The sequence below is a fragment of the Colias philodice genome, chromosome 11 (genome assembly GCF_061535455.1).
Source record: "Colias philodice isolate Cphi_HAF_F1 chromosome 11, ilColPhil1 Martin Lab GWU primary, whole genome shotgun sequence".
In the NCBI taxonomy this organism is placed as follows: domain Eukaryota; kingdom Metazoa; phylum Arthropoda; class Insecta; order Lepidoptera; family Pieridae; genus Colias; species Colias philodice.
This window is the reverse complement of record NC_143096.1, coordinates 5,211,586-5,224,038: the sequence shown is the minus strand read 5'-3', so window position 1 is coordinate 5,224,038 and position 12,453 is coordinate 5,211,586. Positions and strand designations below refer to the sequence as shown.

The following is a 12,453-nucleotide window of genomic DNA, read 5'->3' as shown; positions in this document are numbered from 1 at the left end:
GTCTAAAGCGATTAAAGTATCATAATATCAAAATTATAGTGCCTAAAATAATAAATCTATTTTCTCTCATCCCCTCTTCTTTAGTTAATACCTACACAGTTATTTCCAGGATGCCCTATGTTTTAAAATAAATTTCGCGTTTCACATATTTTTACAAACTATGCATAAGCCGAATTCATACAAATATTTGTCATATCACTAAAGGTCACATTATATATTATACAAAGAGAAATTTTAATAGTTCAGTCCGTATGCCCGCAAAGCATTTCCTGAACGGAGATGTCTGCATTCCTTTGTCTAATGCACTGTCGCTTGCATTGAACATGAATATCATATGGAATCGTATGTTAATAATATTTTCCTACTCCCTGTGTGCACGCGAATTTCATGTCGTTTGACCTAAATCGATAAACTGTGTTTTCGTTGAGTGTCATGCAATGGTTCCGGCGTTGAGAGTTAGAAATGATAACGAGTAACATTTTTATTTTTAACATGTTTTTTTTTATTATTATTTATTTTATTATAAAAATCGATTTAGACCCACTTCGAACAGATTTAATTGAAACTTTGTTCACTTATCAAGGCTAGCTGTTCCCCGCGGTTGTTCTTAACGTGATAATATATAGCACTAGATTTCCGCCCGCGGCTTCGCCCGCGTTTTCAAAGGAAAACCCGCATAGTTCCCGTTCCCGTGGGATTTCCGGGATAAAACCTATCCTATGTGTTAATCCAAGTTACCCTCTATATGTGTGCTAAATTTCATTGTAATCGGTTCAGTAGTTTTTACGTGAAAGAGTAACAAACATCCATACATCCATACATCCTTACAAACTTTCGCCTTTATAATAGTATTAAGATTAAGATTTAGCCTTCCTCGATCAATGGGCTATCAAACACCGAAATAATTTTTCAAATCGGATAAGTAATATTAGTATAGATCGGAGACAATACAATAATTTCATGATTTTATGCGTGTTTGCATAGACTCTTATTTTCTAAAGTCGTTTCAATATAGGCCGAATTTTCAGGCACTTGGCTCTTAGACAAATGATAAATATTCTTAAACTCTTCTGTTTTGACGGGAGGAAACATAAATGTTGCTATTAAACTATTATTTTGCGATACGATGTCCATACAATTTAGAACGTCAAAAAAATATAATAATTTATTTGCATCAATTTTAATAGGTTTATTAAACGTTAAAATCTTATTTAAGCTGCTCGCATAATTTAAAACTAAGGAGATGCATGGATATGAGCAAAACTCATCTAAAAATTATAACTTCATACGCACATTGCTTGAAGTTTACATAACTTTGTAGTTATTAAATGGATTTAAACTCTGTTGTGACGTTTAAAATTATGCACGAGTTATTAAGAAAATGTTCATGATAATAATGAAAATTATTAAATACTAGCGGTCCGCCCCGGCTTCGAATATTTACATTTTCTCTACATAAGAACCATCGTCGTACTTTAAGGAATATAATAAAAAAAGGATTATCGAAATCGGTCCACACGTTCACGCGTGATGCCGTGACCAAGGAAAACGGGTTTAATTTTTATATTCCTCGATAATAATATTTTAATATATTTATCTACCATGGAAGTAAAACGTACAGGTTCCATAAAGTACCGATTTTTTATCAACGTCATGAATCTCAACTCTCGTACACTTTACTTTGTGTGATATGGCACGCATTTTGCCGATATTTTTTTCATAAAATACTGATACACTCGGAAGTAATATGAAGCAAGTATATGAATAAATTTGTATGAAAATAACGAGGAAATTGATAGTCGAATTATACACAATTACAACGAGTGCAAACCATTTTAATGAGGTTGGGCGGTTATTGCACTGAAATGGCTTGGCTAATTAGATGCAGCTCAGTTTACAAGTAATAAACATTCGACAGTTGTGTATTAAAACAACCGTAATTTAGGCAAAAACCTTTACAATAACTGAAAAAAAGTGAGCATTAATATTTACGGATATATTTTTGTTACATATACTATCTGCGCGCCGCGGTTAGCGTGATAATAAGCATATAGCCTTCCTCGTTAAATGGGCTATCCAACACCGAAAGAATTTTTCAAATCAGACCAAGTAGTTCTTGAGATAAGCGCGCTCATACAAACAAACTCTTCAGCTTTAAAATATTATTAGTACCTATAGATTAATTTAGAATGATGTACGAGATGTATGAGAATTTTTCCACAGGTACTAGTTAGTATGAATGCTAGTGAAATCAAATTTATTTATTTATTTCATTTAATTAGCAAACATAACGCCCACCATAAAATAAACAATACCCAGTTAGACCAAATAAACAAGCTTAATTCAACAAGCTTATCACAATTAAAAAAAACAATCTTACTCAACCTGCAACGTACCTTTTTGTTAATAATGTCTTGTTTTGTTACTTATACTTATTCCGTTACTTAAATTATTAATTATTTTTAAAGATATACATATTGGATATAGATACCACAAACGTTGCGTAAGCTGAAAGATAACACTTTTTACTCGCTATACGGCTTAGCGCTCCAACGCGATGAGCTTAAAACGTTTAATCCTTGATTTTGATTGACGCTATATTAATAACTAGATTAGATTGAGTCTATATTTGCGATTCTGTATCAATATAAATATGTTCGACGTGACTGTACAGAAAAAAAGGTTTTCCATTCTTTAAAAAAAAAAGCTCTTTTTAGTCAGGCATCTTTCTAAGCGAAATATTTATAAAAAAGTATGTTTTAACTTTAAAGTGTTTTAATGACATATACTCTTTTATAAATGTCTCCGCATAATTATGACCGCATCCTAAGGTGTCCTCAAAAATATTTACATTAATATTACGAAGAGATATTTCTTCGCCGCGCCTTAAAGCTGAGGAGTCAATTAAGACGCACTTCACAGCGCTTTCGCGTCTGCGAAATATTTCATTTCTCCGATACAAGCCTCTTTATGTTAATACGTACATCTTTCATCTTTTAAACATTTTGCACAGATTTTCCGTTCCAATATTATGATATTTCTCAGTAAAGTTATGAAACGTTCGTTCATTTTAATTACAAGCTAAGCAAACTGCCATCTTTAATACAATTTGCACAACATCGTATATTTTTAACATCGCTGACAAAAGGCTCGATGAAGTACTGTGGATATCAAAGCGGTATTAATTAAAAGGTAATTCAAGTGAGAGACAAATAAATCTTCCAGAGTATCACGGCATCGACGTCGTAAATTTTGAGTGATACTTTAAAATCTCAAGGATCCACCGGCATTGTGGTGTCACTTGACCTGCTTCTGTCTCTCCCAGGTTGCCTTACTAAAACATATTGTACAGGTCAATGACGTCACAACCGACGACCACATTACAATACAGCTCTATCAACAACTATGAAACATTAATTACTGAATGAATGACTTTCATTTCGCTCCCTCTATGTTTAATTACCTCGGTAATAAGCTATTTCATAAAATTATAGTGTTATTTCAGTATTATTTATACATTTTGAATGAGCTTATCAAAATAACGCATATTTCGATGGGTGAATATTATTCAATCACGTACCTATCTCAATACACTTAATATTATTTATAAATAATAATATTTCATTTCGTCCAATTTCCAATATTCATTGGTCGGTGATTGTGCGAGTATCTTCGTAGTAATGAAACATTATTTATAGAGTTTGCAAGAAAAAAAGATTTCCTTTAAGAATTTGCCCTTTTGGGAGTTTTTAGCTTAACTCTTGCCTTATTCTGGATCAAAAGGAATTATGAAAATACCACAATACAATAGTTATTTTTTCATAATCTTATCGCAGGTAAACCACTAAGTTTGTTTATAAAATGCGAATTAAATCAACTATTAATAAGTAGGTACAATTCTAGCTACAACAAAATAACATTCAATTATATAAATCGAATTGAATTGTATTCAATGCAATCATTTCAGCATATATTTCAAATGCTCATTGTTTTGAGTATAATACAAGTTTCCAATTTCTGCTAAAAGGGTCCACACAAAAATGTTTTGTGCAGGTAATTTTAAATGTCAGCAGTACAAATGTGTTATTTGTTCGAAACATGGGTAATACGGCTCTTTTTGTTACATTTTAATATTAAAAGACCTTTGCGTGTCTTCTTTGATGTCTACAATGTCAATTCTCTTTTATTTACTGAATATCGAGTCAGAATTGTGTTTCAATTGACCGTTATTTTTGTACCTAATGTTTTTGTTGATATAAGTTGTATTTTTAATTTGTTTTATTTTTATTTCAAATATTATTTTATTTTATTTCCTTGGTTCTAAACAGGTTCAAGATGTGTTAAAGATTGGAAGCGGATGTTTGAAGAAATCTATCCTACCTCCTGCACATGGCTCAAAGTTTCCCTTATAAAACATTCCTTAATCCCTCCACGTCTCGAAAAAGTCAAACTTACACAAAGAAACATTCCAAATATTACTAACCTCGGATTAAAGTAAGTTGTTATTGTTTCGAGTAAAGACAAGTATAAATACACTAAATAGTAGTGAAAGATTGAAGCGCGCGTGAACCTCTTCGGAGGGCGCGAGGGGCCGGCGCGATGCGGTCTCGCCAGGGATGTACGTAATATATCCTGCAGACGAAGTAGTTTCCCTGACTTACAGCTCGCATTCGCTGCCCCGGCCTAGGCAGCGGCCAACTTTAGACTTAATTTTTGGACCGCCGCCGCTCGTGCCGAGTAGAGCGCAGACCCCAGCCCCGTCCCCCGCCCCACCCCGTGCAGTGCCCGTCCCCAAAACGGCGCCCCCGGAGCCAGCACAACGCGCGCCGGCCTCGCCGACGCCGTCCATCGAGCGGCCGGCAAAGCCGCGCGAGCGCACCAAGGTGAAACTCTTCAAGAAACTGGGCCGCCATGAAGACACCGAATTCGGAAAAATTGTTAGGACGCCTGCACCTGACGAATTCGAACTACCCGCTCCGCTACCGACTCCAGCATTCTCCCGAAAGAACATTTTCGATCGAGACTTCGATGCATTGTTCGAAGTCGCAAGTACCCCAGAGTTTTGTGCCAATATACGAGTTTCGACTCCAGAGCCCGACCGGCGGTCTGATGTATCGGCTCCCCACTTTCCTTCTACCTCCACCTCCTCACTTAGTTTGCTCCCTCCCCGACCACAATCAGAACCGACGGCTAACTGCTCACCAGCGTACAGCCCACAATCGACGCCACCAACTCAACGATCGTCATTCGAAGGTTTATGAACAAGAGTTTGGGTTTGATTGCAACCTTCATCGACTAATCGATCACGAGTGTTTGAATTCATCGTGCATGGTCCTTTGCAAACTATAACAAGAAGCTTAATATGTTTTGGGTGTGTTTCTTGTAATATGCGTGATATATAAATTTATTTACCGCTTTAAATAAACCTATTACATTATAGTAAAATCGTCCTTTACTTACAGGCACTAACGCAAAGCCGAAAAAAGTCAGCTTTTTTCGCAAATTCAGCCGGTCAAGAGAATCGCCTTCGCCACAACCAGTCAAGATGCAGCAACCGTCGTTAGAAATGGCTCTTCGAGAGCTGACTCATCCATCACACAATGAACAATTGAAAAACCAACAACAAGTCACTTTTAAATTAGTCAAAACAGGTAAAGTTTGAAAAGACTTTTTGTATGCGATTTTAAAAACCCTTTCCTTCCATAATATTAAAAATGAATATACCATCAATATTATTAGGCATTAATAAAAAATTCAATAGAATAGAATATATCTATATAGTTATACTCCAATAGAATTTAAAAAAATTCGCAATCGTAACTTGAAACTATCCCAGTCATTCATCAATAGTTCACAGCTCATAGAAGAAACGACTTGAATGGTAAATTTCTATATAAGTAGACTTTATTAAATAAATATAATAAAATATGTCACCGAATCATTGAGCTCACCAATAAAACCTCAATTTTCTGTTAATAGAAGCATTAATATTCAAATTGTCTTTTGCAAGAAACTCTGCAATTATAAAGACAGTGATTTATTTTTTCGGTGCCATCATGCCGAATCACAAACGATAGAAAATAACTAAAGCTAGTTAAACAATGTTCCATAAATAATAAGCTTTTAAAAGTGAGCGGAAATTAAGCAAATAATTTATTTGGTTAAAAAATCCTATAAAAACACGCTTAAACTCATGACATTATTGTATTATCATCGAACCTTAGAGTCCTAGAAAGTCCTAGAACCTGGAGTCTAAAAAGTTTGAATTAAATCTGTCCGTTTAAAGTGGGTCATAGTCGAGACTTAAGGGAGTCGGTTATATACCTACAAGCATACATGTGAAGCTAAAAGAGTGTTAAAAATGTAGATGTCGTATTAAATATCATGTTTTAAAAATTAAACATGACGTGTTGTGATTCTGGTCCATTTGTTGGCGAAATCTCGTTTCAGCAATGCAATTTAGAATCCACCGCAATCGAGGTTTGCACGGGATTACGTTACCGCAAGAGAATGCCGCATATACAGGTTTTCATGCCTATTTATATAGCATGTAAATTGACTGGATCTTTTTACCCGACTGCGACAGAAGGAGGCATTAGGCATATTCGCATCGTACCTACATTTCAAGAAAGTATTAATATCCTGTTTTTGCGGTCAGAATGTTAGTAACATTTATAAATATAATTTTCTCCGCAATATTTTTTATACATTTACCATTAAATGAAAAAGAAACATTCCCTTCCAAAGCGAGAGTAAAATTGTGAAATGTATGAAACAAAATTCATGATAAAGGCACATAAAATATGACTGAGAACGTGCTTCCCTTTGAAGGCCATAAAACAAACGTTTACTTCCCTCATGCTACCTTTGCAAAAGTAATATTGTTTGTCATCCTTATTAACAATCAGCCGAATCCGCTTTCGGTTTATTCGCGTACAAGAATAACTGAATATTACGTTACGAAGTTTAGCGTTTACGTTTTTTTCAAAAGTCGCGATAATTTAGTCACACTTTTATCACAAATGTAGTAGTCCTGTGATCTATGTCGTGGTAATATAATCAAGACTTTTAATTCGATGTTAAATAACGAAATGAATAGCATTTTGACGTGACAAATAATTCGATAGAGCCGGCTGCACGCACGAAAAAACATGACTCATGCGGCGTTACCTCGCTCTGAGGCGTTCCATAGTGCAAGCGAGAGCGCGGAACGACCGACAAAGAAGCACAATCGGCCTTAAGACGTTGTCACGTTCAACTATCGTGAGTAGACCGACTTTACAGACAACCACAGCAGACAACCAATTTTTTAAAAGGGTTTGTATTTTTATTTATTTTTTATTTTATTTACCTATTCATATAATATTATTATCTCATAATATAATACAAAATGAGGATAAGTTCTATAATGTAAGATGTAGATATACGTAATAGTTGCAGCATATAAATACTTTCTTAGTATTTTGTAGCGCGAGTACGGTCTCCATTCGAGTTATTCCCAAAACACAAGCGAACTTATAAATTGATATTGACATTGCTACATTACTGCAGGCTAGGGAGTACTTTTGTTATCTTACTTTTAGAAAGCCGAATATCTATTTTTACCAAAGTTTTCAAAGATAAATGAACGAATGATCAATAACACATCACTGATTCTCTTGTTTTGTCCTCATGCATTCTAGTATTTATAATAAAAAAGAATACATTTGGTTGATTGTCTGCAGTTAGCGTGTTATATTGTACTCTAAACCTCGATCAAATATAAAAAAGTGTTACCAATTGAAAGCTGCATTTTAACGAGTAACATAGGTCTATACATTACATTTTTTCCGGGGCGAGTGGAACCGGGTCAAGCTAGTACGGGATATAATATATTATTGGAAGTTTTCATGTGGAATTCTTTGGTACGTTTAGAGTTATATCCGGATTACGGTATTAGGATCGCCCCCTATTATACGGGTCTTAAACATAACTATCGGACTGAGATAATACACATCATGAGATAAATATGGGATTTGTTATATGGATCTGTAATATTATTAATGCGTCTTAGGTTTAGTGTTAACGATGTGCGCAATAATAACTGAGATCTGGGGTTATTTCTCCATTAAAAATATTAAAATGTTCTGTCAGGGATATAAAAGTTCACCTTCGTTCTCATAAAGAAAACTTAAGTTAGCTTAATGCGCAACGTTCCAACCCCATGATATCTACTGCTTTTACAAAAAAATCTGTATGAGTTAAGAACCACGATAAAAAGTATATGCGTTTTTAACGAAACAGCTTACAAATAATTCAGCAGTTGCGCGCGAGCGACGGCATAAGACGCACGTCAGTTGCCCAGTTTCGTATTTCGTGAGCGTTAGCGGCGTTTTATTTTAATTCTACCCTCATGTCAATTTTTATTTTGACTTTGGATTATGGCTAGTTTCAATCGATCTATGAGTGTTGGCTCTGAAAAATCAGAAGGGATGAATGAAGAGAAACAGAAAGAAAAGGAAGTGATAATTGACATGCCCATGGGTCCAGAAAAAAGACACAGGTCAGATAGCGAGGAAGAGATTATAAATGATGATGAGGGATTTATAGCCGTTAAAAGAAAGCCCAAAAGATTATTGCGCAGTTCGTCCGATCAAAATGATGAAACAACAAATATGAAAACAAGAGATGATGAAGCTATTGAAGGTGTTCGGGTCCGTTTATCCTCTATGGAATTGTTACCTAAACAATTTGGTTTGGCAAAGCTCTTAAGCGTGGAAAATATTGGAAATATAATATCAATTAAGTATAGAAGTCCGTATAAAGTAATAATTACATTCAAAAACAAGGAAGATGCGAGCAAACTGTTGAAGTGCAAGAGATTTAATGAGAATAATTATCGGTGTCAAAATATGGATGAAGTGAATATTTCTTATGGTATTGTGAGAGATATAGATTTAGATATTGAAGAGAAGGAAATACTTCAAGAGTCCGCATGTGAATATGAGATTGTCTCAATCAGAAGGTTAAAGCGCTTGACAAGCGACGGCCAGTGGGTAGACAGTACCGTGGTCCGTCTTGGTTTTAAAAGTTCGTCCTTACCCTCGTACGTACATGTTTACGGGTGTCCGTTTAAGGTTGAACGTTACATCTTTCCTGTCACACAATGTGCAGGTTGTTGGAAATTTGGTCATGCAAAAAAGTTTTGTCCAAGTAGAAAGATCATTTGTCCAAAATGTGGCCAAAGGCACGAAAATTGTGAAACTAAAAGGTTTTGGTGCATAAATTGCAAAGGGGAACATATGGCTCTGGACAAAAATTGTCCAGTTTTTATTAAGGAAAAGCGAATTAAAAGAATTATGAGTGAAAATAACTGCACCTACAGCAAGGGCTTATCTCTTTACCTTGAAAGCAATATTCAATCTAGGCTCGACAACAACAACGACTCATCAACTTATATAGATTCACGAGAAAATAATGATGCTAAGGTTGGCACCCCTTCTTATAGAGACATAGTCATCCAGGGTAAGAACAGGACTACAAGTGAAGTAATGGAAGATGAAGATTTAGAAAACAACATAGATAATGAAATGACCTCAGAAATTAGTGGCATGACATCATTTCGGAAAAAAAGAAACAAATCAAAAGGAAAAATATTTACAGAAGACATAATAGAAAGGGACGAAGTACTCGAGTGTAACGATGGAAGAGAACCGGTATCAGAAGGTAAAGGAAAGAGAAAAGAGAGAACATTCACAGCATTTTTGAATAAGATAAAGCAAATAATACTGTCCAGAAAGGATTTTAATGAAAAAATTTATCTGTGCATACGGTTGGTTGTCGACGAGCTTACTTCTTTCTTGTGTGATATATTTAAGGAAGGGAATTTATTACAATTATTTTTTAACAACATAAGTAATGGCTAATAGTTATAGTTTTAAGTTAAACGTTCTTCAGTGGAATGCTCAGAGCCTGGAACCAAAATTGTTAAATTTTGAAGCGCTTCTTAACAGAGAGAAAACTCATATAGCAGTTATTAGTGAGACGTGGCTTAATTCGGAATCAGTTTTAAATCTATCAGGTTATAGTATTTTCCGAGAAGATAGGTCGGATGGTTATGGAGGCGTTGCAATCATTTGCCACAAGTCGCTGAAAGCTTCAAGATCTTCTATTCAACTGCGTAATGCTGGCATTGAGATTGTAGGTATCAACATATTAAATTGTAAGTATTTGCAGCATGTTATTTCCATATACTGTCCATCATCTGTGCGAACGTCCCAAGTAGATTGGGATGATGTCTTTTCTCTTTTCTCTAGGAAAACTTTGATACTAGGAGATTTTAATGGTCACCATAGTAACTGGTCAAATAGGATCGATCCTCGGGGTAGCCAACTTTTTGATAGCTCTCTTGAGTTTGGCTTCATTTCACTTAACAATGGTGACCCTACAAGAGTGAAGCTTGTTAATGGTAGTATCCAGGAAACTTCACCAGATATATCCTTCTGTTCTACTGATATTGCGGTAAATGCCGAATGGAATGTGACCAATGAGAACCTTGGAAGCGATCACTTAATTGTTAGGATTTGTGCTAAATATCAGGAAAGCCTAAAATTTATAGCGAAAAGAAATTTAAAACTGGCTGATTGGACAGAATACTCAAACATAGCAGATAGGTTATTCTCACAAATTAGCAGAAATTTTAACCACGTTCAAGATATGTATGACCATTTTTTAAATATAATTAACGATATAGCAGACAAAAGTATTCCTTACAAAAAAAAGTGTATCAATTCTAACCGTATATTCGTACCTAAAGTATATTGGAATCAAGAACTCTCTAAGGTAATAGCTGAACGACGTCTTGCGCTTAAATGCTTTAGAAGGAATCCCACTCCACAGAATCTGTCAAAACTTAACTTAAAAATAGCAGAGGGTCAACGGTTAATAAGGCAAGCTAAATCTCAAAGCTTTCGTAGTTTCTGTAGTAGTATAGACGAAAATACAAGTCTCTCAGACATGTGGCGTAAAATGAGGTGGATTAAAGGTTTTAGTCAAGCGAAATCTTATGCCTCCGACAAAGCCAAAGAAGAATTATTGTCCACTTTAACACCTGACTTCGTATCTGAACCTCCACCTACTTTTGGTACATCTAGCACCAAACTTGATGACCATTTTGCTATGCATGAGATGGTAAACTGCTTAAAAAAGCAAGATACTTCTCCTGGTTTGGATGGTATTTATTATAGTATGATATATAATCTTCCAGAAAGCGGTAAACGTTTCTTACTTAATCTTTATAATTTAATTTATACCTATGGCTGTGTTCCTGCTCAATGGAGAAATATAAATATATTGCCCATTCCAAAAAATAGTTCCAACGGACATTCAAAACTTCGTCCGATTGCCCTTATGTCATGTTTGTGTAAGACCTTTCATTTAATGTTATGTAGACGACTCGAATGGTATGTCGAACATCACAACATATTATCTCGTAATACAGTCGGATTTAGGAGAGGTCAATCTAGCTTGGATTGTCTAGTCCGCCTTGTCTCAAGCATTCAAATAGGCTTTACCTACAATACTCCAACACTTGCATGTTTCTTAGACATTGAAGGTGCTTATAACAATGTACTGGTTTCTAGAGTAATTAGTATTTTGGATGAACTAAGGGTGGGCATAAGGTTATGCACATATTTATGGGAGTTTTTGCGGTTAAGACACCTTCAAATCCAGTGTGATGATGAGGATAAATTTTTGATACGGTCGACAAATAAAGGTATTCCTCAAGGTGACCCTTTATCGCCTTTATTATTTAATATTGTAACTACTAGTGTTTGTCAGCATATCAATCAAGTATTTATATGTCAATACGCTGATGATTTCGTAATTTTTGAAAAGCAAAGGAAACTTGAAGTTAGTGTTTTAAACATGCAAGAAGCACTTAATAGTTTTGTTAGATTGGTGGAACAACTGGGTTTGGAATTATCTGGTACAAAGTCTAGGTACTGTGTGTTTAGTAGAGCCCGTAGAATGCAACAGGTCCAAATTTATATTAATAATTCTTTATTAAGCCCCGTTGATTGTTTTAAATACTTAGGTTTTTGGTTAGACAGATCTCTTAGGTGGGGAAAACACATAAATGAGTGTTGTGCAAAAGCTTTGAAGTTTTTGAATTGTTTCAAAGTATTAGCTGGGTCCAATTGGGGTCTACATCCCATTCACCTACGTAGGATTTATTTTGCGATTATAAGAAGCCGTTTAGATTATGGCAGCTACATATACGATAATGCAGCCAATTGTCACCTATCTAAGATTGATAGACTGCAAAACCAGGCACTGAGAATTATTGGTGGCTTTTTAAAGACCACTCCTATTCATGTTATGGAATGCGAGCTGAGCATTCCACCGATGAGTGTAAGAAGATTGTATTTAGCTTATAAGTTCTGTTTAAAAACACACTCTTGGAATAGCAAT

General features: G+C 35.2%; 1 protein-coding gene across 1 annotated transcript in view; it reads left to right on the top strand.

The window, feature by feature from the left end:
- Stacl (SH3 and cysteine-rich domain-containing protein) overlaps positions 1 to 12,453 on the top strand; it is a 157,935-nt gene that overhangs the window by 47,321 nt on the left and 98,161 nt on the right. The window contains exons 2-3 of the mRNA XM_089700749.1: positions 4,329 to 5,253; positions 5,463 to 5,651. Coding sequence (XP_089556875.1) covers positions 4,617 to 5,253; positions 5,463 to 5,651 — 826 coding nt within the window. The 5' untranslated portion in view covers positions 4,329 to 4,616. The remainder of the gene's footprint in view (positions 1 to 4,328; positions 5,254 to 5,462; positions 5,652 to 12,453) is intronic.